General features: G+C 38.1%; 1 protein-coding gene across 9 annotated transcripts in view; it reads right to left on the reverse strand.

Annotated features, from left to right (window-relative positions):
* Positions 1-11895, reverse strand: part of PDE7A (phosphodiesterase 7A) — a 108803-nt gene that overhangs the window by 34465 nt on the left and 62443 nt on the right. For 7 of the 9 annotated variants that reach the window (XR_001362429.1, XR_001362435.1, XR_001362433.1 and 4 more), the window contains one exon: positions 632-783. The exons of the other annotated variants lie outside the window; for them this stretch is intronic. Coding sequence is in view for 1 of the 7 variants with exons in the window: in XM_014541011.1 (XP_014396497.1) it covers positions 632-783 (152 nt within the window). In the remaining 6 variants the exon portion in view is untranslated. The remainder of the gene's footprint in view (positions 1-631; positions 784-11895) is intronic. 9 annotated transcript variants of the gene reach the window in all.

Raw genomic sequence — 11895 nt, forward strand, 5'->3', positions numbered from 1 at the left:
ATATATAAAATAATTCTAAAAATATAGAAACATAAGATTAAAAATCCTCATTTGTTAAAAAAAAGTTCATCTAACTTCCACCTTCATTAAGACATTTCTTTTAAAACATGTAAAGAAAATAATGCTCAAAATCACTGGGTTTAATTAAGAAACATCTAAGTCCTCAAAATAATCCACTGATTCAAGAGACTGTATGAAAATCATTTGACTGAAAGTCACGAGACTAACTTTCTGTGCTGATTTACCTCTAATCAGAGCTCAAATAAGTCCCTTTTGCTCCTTAGGCCATAGTTCACTTATCTATTGAATACAGGAATTAGGTCAGATAATGCATAATATTCTTCCCAGCGATAAGAATATTGTGATCTTATAGTTTAATGTTCTACTGCTCTACTTGTTAATGTTATAATAAATAAAAAGCATTTTCACTTATTTAGTTCAGAAATTTCCCTTGCTCTGTAATACCTAATCATAAAATGAACGAACAACTGCTCTAAAGGAAAAACCTGAAAAATGGGCTCAACTGATTTTCACATACAAAAAAAGGCTCTATAAATCAGTATCAGATGAGAAAAGAAGGCTTCATTAAACTTATCAAAAGGGTAATGTTTCTTGAAAAAGCTATACACACCTTGGCTTGTCCATTATAATCATCATCTAAAATGTTTAGAGAGTTTGAAACAGTAGTACCACGAAAAAAACGTGATGATCTAAGATACCGCTGGAAACTTAGTAACCTTCTGATATTCCTTGCAGACACTGAAACTTCAATTTCAGATTGAGCTGAAATAAAAGAAGTAAAAGGTGAGTACAGCAAGTCAAAACTGTGCATGTACTATCTTGTAATACCTCTTTTCTAGCTATATACAAATAAAGATTTAAAATGTTAGCCATTATACCACACTTCTAGGAGAGAAGAGGTACTTTACTTGTATTCCTATTAAAGAACTAAAAATGAAGGGGTAAATGGCCAATTTTGACAGCATTTAGAAAGTTAATAATGAGGAGTGAGGCTCCATTAATAATCAGCTTTTTTTTTTAACTTCCAAGAATTATCATTTCTCACTCTATTGCCTCAATATACTAAATACACATGGAACAGAAACACAAAACCTAGTTTGAAACTATGCTTCATACTAAGAAGCCGGGTCCCAAGTTATATCAGAGACTTTAGCAATTAAAACATCTCAAATCCCAAGGAGGTATCATTTTAAATATTTCCTTGAGGTAATTTTATTCAGAGGAAAAGGAAATGGAATGGAGAATAAAGCAGTTTACATCCTGTGAGAGAGTTCTAAAACATAGGGATAAAAATTCTGTATGATGAAAACCCAGAAAAGACGTGGCTCCACGCTGGAGACTGACATGTTCTCTGTTAGTGAGTCTAGCAGCCATTTTAGAATAAACCAAACTTTGAGTAATAGATTAAATAACAGACTTGTGTTAAAACCTCTATTTTTTTTTACATTAAAAAAAACTTTACTGATGAGAGAAAGGGGGGGGGGGGGGAGGGAGAGAAGAGAGAGAGGAGAGAGAGGAGAGAGATGGATTTGTTGTCCCACTTATTGATGCATTCATCGGTTGATTCTTGTATGTGCCCTGACCAGCGATCAGATTCACAACCTTGGCTTATCGGGACAACACTCGAACCAACTGAGCTACCCAGTCAAGGCCTAAAAGCGATCTTGTAGGGAATATATATTATTTTTAAATTCTAAATTGAGTGAAATGTTCACAATATAAAACACATGAAAATGAAGAGTAAGGATAAGCAAATCATAATCTCTCATGTTAACTTCCATGAACTTAAAATCACCAGGTGGAAAGTCAGGTAATCAAATATATCCTCTTCTTGTGGGTCCAGTCACTAACTCCTCTATTACCCTGCGTTTTCTTTTCTACAAAATATGGCGATAATATCGAACTCAAAGGGTGCTGGATTAAATGAGATAACGTGTACACAAGTCACCTACAGGAAGTACTAAATAAATAGTGGCAATGTAGATGATGATAAAATCGACGCTGATGTCACTACTTACAGTTATGCTTCTAGGCTCCCTCCAAATCTGTTCATGTTGCTCTAAATAAAAGTATTCACTGGCTCCCAATTATCTTAAAATGAACTCCATCTCTCAGCCTGGAAGAAAAGGGCCCAGGGCCCAGGTCTGGCTTGCTCCAGATGTGACTCGGGTGTCACCTTCCCTGGGAAGCACACCTGAACTCCCACCTCCACACGCACTCCCTCCTGAGAGCGAGGGGAAGCACCTCCTCTGGGCTCTCCAAGGTTCCTGTGCGCACACACCTGTCAGACACTCCTGATCTCGTATTGTAACTGCTTACTGACCTGTCTCCTTTGACAAACCACGACCTCCAATACAGGCACAAACTATTTTTTTCAACTCTGTATTCCAAAGCTACATAATAGTGCCAAATAAGTATAGGTGAAATATATTGAATAAATGTGGAATAAATGCATACTGTGTTTGAAACATTCCGTCCACTCACATAAGCCAGAAATAAAATCATGCACACTGTTCTGTGGTTCATTTCCCTTATTTTTTATTCCAGTGAGTCTAAAATCCAAAGAATCTAGAACAGTAGTAGAGTTAAATTTTGATCTTTAACAATGTAACATATTAAAAGGACTGGAACCAAAATGTAAAACTATTACTATCAAGTGATTATATCTGAACTAGAAGTAGCACCTTTGAGGAAATGAGGGCAGACCAAGTTCAGTGAAAGCAATGATCCAAGGGCTTTACAACCAGTATCTCATTTAGCTCTCAATAATCTCAAAATATTACTATCTTCCACTTTACACATGAGAACACTAACTCTGAGAGAGATTGAGTAATCTGCCCAAGGTCACACAGCCAATTCAGGATGACAACTGGGTTTGTTTTTTTGGACAACTGGATTTTAAAATACAGATCTGTCTGTTTAAAAAGACTGTGTCCACAGTAGTACTCATATGTTTTTTAAATCTTGAAAAGTATTGTTTGTTAACTGTTTATTATAAAAATCCTATGTACACCATCGTTCAAAATTGTCCTTATTTAGATGACAGTATGTGCAAAAAAAGAAGCAGGGAGGAAAAAGATGATGTATGAAATGCACATCTTTAATGTGACCCTACCTGGAAGGGTCAGAGAGGAAGGAAATGAGTATGTGGGGAGCAGACTAGATCTAATTCATACAATACCAGCACCATCATCCCTGAATTATAAGGTACTTCACAGTTTTACAAAATGTTGCAGAAGACACATATTCTATTCATTATGGAAAAGTAACCTAAAAGAGTTCAAGGTCATGAGCATCCCTTCAATTTATCTTACACACAAAAGATAACAATTTTATCATTAGCAATTTATCACATCATGTGCACACGCAGATATACACTAACAGTAGAATCACTGCTTTCAAATGATTGGTCCAAACTAATACATCTTCAAGTAAATTTGAGAATCTCTTTGAGAGGACAATTGCATAAGATCCAAAACAATGAATGAGCCTCATTTGAGGGGAAAACCCCAACCACTCAACTCAAGTCCCCGTAGCAACATGGCAGGATTCACACATCCGAGGTGAAGACAGCTGGCATTGTCTGGAAGTTGGGACTCTTCCCACAAGATCATAGTTGTATCCTCCCCCTGCCTTACTCCTATTTTCGGGGTGACTTCTGACAAGTCACAACTTCCAGATGTTTCATTTTCCTTAACTGAAAAAAACTAACCATAACTCATGTCCTTTTCCTATTTCACAGAACCCTGAGGTTGGCACTAATTATCAAGAGTTCTGTTTTGACCATATTAAGTTGAGAATGACTATTAGACATTAACTTAAGGGAAGTGCTCTCTCATCACAGGAGCCCAATGCCTTTCAGCAAGAATAACTCAAAAAACAGCCTACACAACAGGATAAACAGATGTTCACTTAATGATAGAAGCACCCGAACAATTAGTGGCTACTTCAGAGACAATCTAAGGAAGGGCAGAGAACTGTCCAGGTGAAACGGCAAATCATCCAGGGAAGTGTTTTCTTCACCTGAGGCCTGTCCCTGAAAATATCACATTCTGCAAAGAACCGAAAATCCCATGGGACCTGGCAATTAAAACTACCACAAAGCACCACCTAAGGCTTAACACAGGACCGGAACCCAGGGGGGAGAGAGGCATATTTGATTTTTTTGCACCAATCTAATTTTTGAACATATAATTCACATGTTTCAAAAAATAAGCAAGAAAGGAAGAGGGAGGAAGAAAAGAACACAGTAAAAAACCTCACTCCTATCAGGTCCCCCATCCAACTGACTGTAAGCCCTCCTGTAAAATGATAATCTTTTTTTTCCCCCAAAGCTTCTTGTGTATCCTGAGTTTTTGATCAAATATATGGAAACATCATTATATAATACTAGTGGCCCGGTGCATGAAATTCATGCACATTAAAAGGGAGTTAATTAGAGGAAATGTTTTAATATTGCTATTTGTCCTTTCTCTATAATAGAAGTGTCAGAGATGAAAGAAAATTAGTAAAATGTATATGAAAATCTCCCTCCTGTCAGAGTCTGAGGCGCACCCGTGGGACCCAGAGTTAAGCCCCTGCCCATCCGCAAGCACCTCGAAATCGCTCAAGACACAGACCCGGCCGGCCCCACCCCTGTCAAGCCCCGCCAGGTGTGGGGGTGTGTGGCCTCAGGTCCCCCGGCACCAGGGCACGAGGGCGTGATGACCATTTGCATATTAGCTCTTTATTATATAGGATTTTTCTACTACTTTTACATAAATGATAGCATAGTATACAACCTATTCTGCGCCTTGCTTTTTAATTTATGTTGAAGCTATTTCCCGGAATGCCTTCTTCTTTTTTTTAAGACTATAAAGTATTCCATCAAATGAATGAACCATAATCTAATCAACCAGTCCTCTACTGAAGGGCACTGGTACAACATTACAATTTGCAAAAATACCTTCATTTTGTTAAATAAGCGTACAGTTCTACTACTTGTTTAACAGCTTTAGATATCATTCTTTAATGTGAGGAAATTACCTTATCATCTTCTTTCCTTCTTCCTCTTCCAATGTTTGTTAGTTATCAGAGCACTTTTGTTTTCTTCCACTCTAAAGCCCACTTTAATTTTAGGTTCAGCTCTAGAACTAAATACATTCAATATTCAAATCCTTTTGCTGTGGCTTCCCCAGTTATCTTTTGCTTGGTTAAGTTCATCCTTTAGTAGTTTCTTCAAGAAGGGCTCATGAAAACAACATATCTCATAAACAATATATTCTTGAATGCTCAAAGCTTTTCTTGGTAGCCTTTGTACTGGAAGAACAGACTGAATATAAATATTCAATATAAAATTCATGGTTCTCATTTTTCTCCTTTGAGTTTATTTGAAGGTATTGGTTCATTGTCTTCTTGTATTGAGATGCAAAATCGGAGGCAGGCCCATTACATTCCCCTCATAAGTGACTTGGTCTTTTTGCATGACGACCCACAGCATCTCTCTGTATCTTTCAAGTCCAATGACTTTGCTAGGCTAGACCTCACGTTAACTATTCTTGGTCATTATCCCACGGTACACAGTGTGCTTTTTCAACGTGCAAATTTAAGTGTTATTTCTAAAAAGTTTTCTTGAATTATATCTCTAAATATTTATTTAGTTCCACTATTTTAGCTTATTATTCAGAGACTCTAAACTGTTATCTTGAACCACCTTTGCCTGTCTGCTGTCTCATGGGTGTTCTCTCCAAATCTTTTAAAACGATTTGTTCCTTTTGTTTTCCCGCTTCTATCTGCTCTGCTCATTATCTTATTTAGTGCTTATTTCACCTGGTATTCCTACCAAATACCCTCATATCTGAGCTTTATTGAAACAATTGCTCCTTTTATTTCCCGATTCTGAATGTACATGTTTCAATTATTTTTGTTGTCTTATTATCTTTTTCTCTGAATTCTTGAAGTTGTTCATTACAACGAAGTTATTGCTTCCTTTAGTTTTTTAAGTGATCGGTAGAAAATTTGGTCACAATGGTCATCAGTTTGATGGCAACCTTTTTCTGTGAAGTGCTTTTTAATCACTGTTAAGTTTTGCTGCTCTCTTGCACCGTTTTGCTTAATTATCTATCTGCTGTGCCAGTTTCTTCATTTTAAAGAGTCATTATTGAATGGGCTGAATTTTCCCGAACTCACCCTTTACACCAAGTTCTAAACGCAAATGAAAGTGAAGTCTTAGGAGAGCAGAGATGTCCTCCAAGCTTCACTACCCGAAGGGCTGTCTTCTCTGCCAAAGGGACAGACTGCTTCTTACAAACATGCCTCTGATATTTCTCTAAATGGGGCCCAGGGGGACTGCACCTGCCTTTCCCCTCAGCCCAGATCATAGGCCAAGTGTGGCACATAAAATAGTTAACTTTGTACTTTAGGGTGGGTCCCCGTTACATAATACTTGTTTTTGTTTTTTTTTTTAATACTTTATTGATTTTTTACAGAGAGGAAGGGAGAGAGAGAGGGATAGAGAGTTAGAAACATCGATGTGAGAGAAACATCGATTCAGCTGCCTCCTGCACACTCCCTACTGGGGATGTGCTTGCAACCAAGGTACATGCGCCTGACCGGAATCGAACCTGGGATCCTTCAGTCTGCAGTCCGACGCTCTATCCACTGAGCCAAACCAGTTAGGGCTACATAATTCTTGCTGTTAGGCTGTTTCTAACCTTCATTCTTCTTACAAACAATTCTGAAATAGACATTCTAATAACTAAATCTTTGAGCACATTCTGATTGATTCCCTTAAAATAAACCCTCAGCAGAACAAGCACATAGGAGCATTGTGTTTTAGCATATTGCTAAAACACAATGCCAAACTGGAGACTAAGTTTTGTAAAAGAAACTTAGAACTGTTCTAGATGAGCTTCCAAAATATGATCTAAGGAAAGAATCAACTATAAATCAAGGATGAAGTGTGATAAGTTCATTTAAGATGGAAATTTTGTTTCTTCAGGTTTGGTCTTTCCTGCCCCAAATTCTTCCCCTCTATACACACTCACACATACACACACACTCCTTATGATGATTAAAAATAAAATTCTTATATTGAAACAAGCAAGTAGAGGCCACTACAGAGAAAGTATCAAGTTGAGTAATTAGGAATATATAAAAGAGGGAACTGGGAACAGAAAATGGTAACTATACCATTAACTAGTGCTTTCATTTAATTACTAAAAACCTCACCCTCTGACCATAATACACAAAATCTGACCCTATTACCAATATTCTCATGAGCTCATGCTGTAACATGCGATGCGCCATTATTTATTTCATAGCATAATACACCAGTAGATAAACGTTGCCTAAAGTCCAGCTTTTGCCAGGCTAGGACTATTTAAGTCCCAGGCTTGTTCTAGTTTGCATGGTTACCCACATTCCAATCCAGCTTAGAAACCCAACAGGCTCCGTGAATTAATCAAGTTACTTTTAAAGAGCTGTTGGCTCTGCTGGTTCTCGTCTAAAATATCACATTACCTCCCTATGTGACCGTGAACAAACTCATCAGCAGCAGCCTCTACCAATACTAAATGAGCGGTGTTACTTAATGATCATGGGAATTACTTCCAGCCACCCAGTCTTAGCTTCTCTAAGCCATAAATACATACATACATACATAAGAAAGAAATGAAATGTGGGATAGCAGACACAGTCAGAAGCAATACTTCTCTCTTGCTTTTCCCTCATGTTAGAGTGTGGACAAGATATACAGGTTAAGGAAACATAAGGGCTGGGGAATCAACACATCTTGGCAGTATTCCTCCCAACTCTCTCCCAGAGGCTCTTTTCTCTACCACCCAAATGGCATGGCAGGAAATGACACTGATATTTACTTATTAGACAAAAGAGGGTTTTAATAAGAAAAACCTTTGGTTCTTGAGACTCTACTACTACTTGCTTTAATGGTCCACAAGAGGGAGCCACGGAGTCACTGTATCTGCCACCTTAAAGCCATAAAAATCATTTAGATGCATATAATCATGAATTACCCTTGGAGATTGTTTAAAATGTTTTTAAAAAATTCAGTGCTGTTAAGGTTTTAACTCTAGTCTAGGGCAAGGTCATGCTGAATAATAATTGAATAAAAAAAAATTGAAGACCTTCTATATTCTAACTTTCCCTTTAATTTTCCTCAAAAAGAACAGGAGCCATATCTGAAAGCCTATTGTTAATACGGAGTAAGTACATTCACCTCTACCTATGAGATAAGTTTTCTTGGAAGAGTTTTCACATTTATTTATTTATTTATTTTAAAATATATTTTATTGATTTTTTACAGAGAGGAAGGGAGAGGGATAGAGAGTTAGAAACATCGATGAGAGAGAAACATTGATCAGCTGCCTCCTGCACACTCCCTACTGGGGATGTGCTCACAACCAAGGTACATGCCCCTGACCGGAATCGAACCTGGGACCCTTGAGTTCGCAGGCTGACGCTCTATCCACTGAGCCAAACGGGTTAGGGTGAGTTTTCACATTTAGCATATGCGAGTGGGTGGGGGTGGGGGTGAGGGAAGCTAGGTGCTTGGAGCAATGGCTTGCACTAGAGTAGCACATGCTGAAATGGACAGGCAGCCCAGCAGAGTGGATACAGACATGAGCTTTGGAGTCACACACCTGAGTTTGAATCCCAGCTCTGCCATTTTTACTTGTGATGTGACACTGGGAAACTTATTTAAAGTTTCTGATCCTCAGTGTCCTCACTATAAGCCTCACAGGACTGTTGTAAAAATTAAATGAGATAATATATGTAATATGTCTTTGGGGTCAAAAAATAAACACTTAACTTTAATGCTATAGTTATTATAGCCATCAAATATTTTTATTGAGGTATAACTGACATATTAATTTCAGGTTCAAATATTTTTAAACACATAACTTCACACTATTTAACAAAACCAGATTTATTCTTCATGACAGCATAATTCCAACCCAAAGACCACTGCATATTTTACATACTACAGAAATAAATGTACACATTTGAAGATTTCAAATATGTATACTCTTATTTCTTTAAAATGAATATATAGACAATCCAAGCTTTATTACAAATCAAAGAAATGACTTATTCACAATCTAAAATTAAATCAATGTTAACATGAGAATAAACCCTATAACCAATATTCGTTCCCTTAAGCAATTCTAATAACCTTAGTTTGCAGGATTCAATGTTCATTTTGACAGGATTTGATAAAACAGTCAATATAAAACATTTTTTTTTCTTTTTCAAAATATAAAATCCTTTAAAAAGATTAGTCTTGTTATGGTATGGATTGGGCATTTCCACTCTTCAGTTATGGGTTATGCGTTATGTTGGGTCCCTCTTATGCTTAAACTCAGGTATTGAACACAGCCCCTTATTAGTGAGCTGAGAAAGAAAGGAGAAAAAGCAAGTACACAAGGCCTTAATGGGTAACACACAAAATAAAGCTGAAAGTTAAATCTCCAATTTCCCCAATTCTCCAAAATAGGATTAAACTGCCATTAAATTGTATTACAATTAAGGTACAGTCCATATCCTTTTCTAATTTGTGCTAGGAAGTTAAAGAAGATATCCAGAGATAAAATAATCGGCGATTTTCGATACAGGCACCTCACAGTCACCTGGAAACTAGGTAAGTTTTTAAAACAACACACACGGGGCACAATGCTCTGTTTCTTAATTCCATTCGATACAGCAGTGCTCATCTCGTCTCTACAAGAACCGCTTGGTGAGGAAAGTGTTACAGGAAGGAGGTAGGAACACTTGTGGTGAAAAGGCAGAGGAAGAGGACGTAGATGATTGTTTCCTGTTATATCTCCACAAACTTTCTCAGAAATGTTGTTTTTGAAAACAACCAGATGTGATTTCAAGACAAATGAATGATTGGGAACAAACTAAAATTTTAAAATATGACCTTAGTCTACAATGCCACAGCTATAAGAAGAGGCTGGCATGCTCACATTTGAAGGGGAGACTAAATTACAAATGATAGACAAGCCACTTAATATACTTGGAAATAGGGAAGCAAGGACCAGGCAGTACAGCAGGAAAGATAAGAAAACACTGTAAGAAAGAAAGTCAAGGCAAAGGGAAATGCCAAGCAACAAGTTTTATGCTCAAAGTGAGAAGCTGTAAAAGTTTCTGACTAGAATAGGATGTACCCTTGTGTGAGAATTACTATATATTAAAGACTGAGATAATAATCTAAGACAATAAAATCAGCACGGCATAAGCTTTTAAGCCCAAAATACACATAGAAACAGAAGTTCTTTCTGATCATATAAATAAACATGAAATGAGTAGCACATCTAACACAGCTCTGTTAGGAAGACAGGAAACAACCCAAAAGCAAACACACATGAAGATCAAGAGAAAATTTAGGGAGAGTTCTATATGTTTTCATAGTGGGCAGCAACAGACAGGCAGCAACCAGAAAGGCAGCAACCAGAGTGAATTTGGTTAAGTTAATACAGATTACACTTAGAGAAATACAAATGGGGTCTTATAAAATCTGATAGATGATAAGCAGTTTTGGTCAATTTGATGCAGCAAGAATATTAAATCTCTATGAGCCAGAGAACAGGACAAAAAGATGAATAAGAAAAAAATTTAAAGTTTAGATTTTTTAGGCCACAATGTAAATATCCTGAAAAATTCTCTTGCTGCCCTAGTATGGGGTGGAATAAAGTGCTAAAATGAATAAAAAGCTCAAGATAATTAATGGGCAAAATACATTTACATGAAATGGAATATTACCATGTGCCAGGAGAAATAGAAAATGGAAAATAAATGCACTTGTGTGGAATGAAAAAAGAACTGTAAAGAAATATATTCCATGTATTGTTTGACATTGGCAGAGAGACCAGGCCTTCCAGTCTATGACGTCAATGAGCTTGGGTGAATTCCATGAACAGAAGTAACTGTCAGGCTAGTAGCTGCCATTACTATTTAATAAATCATGCCAGAATCTTTCAAAACAACACACCAGATTTTTTAGTGTACACATGGACTAGAATTATAATAATTCTTTTATATTTAACTAGAGGCCCGGTGCACAAAATTCATGCACTGTGTGTGTGTGTGTGTGTCCCTCAGCCCAGCCTGTGCCCTCTCTCAGTCCGGGACCCCTTGGGGGCTCTCCATCTACCAGCAGTTGGACATCTCTCTCACAGTCCAGGACCTCTCGCTCCTTACTGCCCGCCTATTTGCCCCTTATTGCTTGGCGTGCTGCTGTGGAGGCGGGAGAGGCTCCCGCCACCGCCGCTGCATTAGCCAGCCATGAGGCTGGCTTCTGGCTGAGCGGTGCTTCCCCTGTAGGAGTGCACTGACCACAAGGGGGCAGCTCCTACATTGAGTGTCTGCACCCTGGTGGTCAGTACGCATCATAGTGACTGGTCGCTCTGCTGTAACGGTCGCTTAGGCTTTTATTATATGGACTAGAGCAGGGGTCCTCAAACTTTTTAAACAGGGGGCCAGTTCACTGTCCCTCAGACCGTTGGAGGGCCGGACTATAGTTTAAAAAAAAACTATGAACAAATTCCTATGCACACTGCACATATCTTATTTTGAAGTAAAAAAAACAAAACGGGAACAAATACAATGTTTGTATTTGCATGTGGCCCGCGGGCCGTAGTTTGAGGACCCCTGGACTAGAGGCTCGATGCACGAAATTCGTGCAATAGTAGGCCTTCCTTCCCCCGGATGCCTGCACTGGCTTCCCTCTAGCACCTGGGACCTGGGCTTCCCTTGCAGCCCCGGCTTCGTCCAGAAGGATGTCCGGTCTAATTAGCATATTACGCTTTTATTATTATAGATGGAACTACCTGACAGTCAATGTGCCCCCCTGAGGGGTCCCAGATTGAGAGAGGG

Source organism: Myotis brandtii, unplaced genomic scaffold (assembly GCF_000412655.1).
Source record: "Myotis brandtii unplaced genomic scaffold, ASM41265v1 scaffold254, whole genome shotgun sequence".
NCBI classification, from domain to species: Eukaryota; Metazoa; Chordata; class Mammalia; order Chiroptera; family Vespertilionidae; genus Myotis; species Myotis brandtii.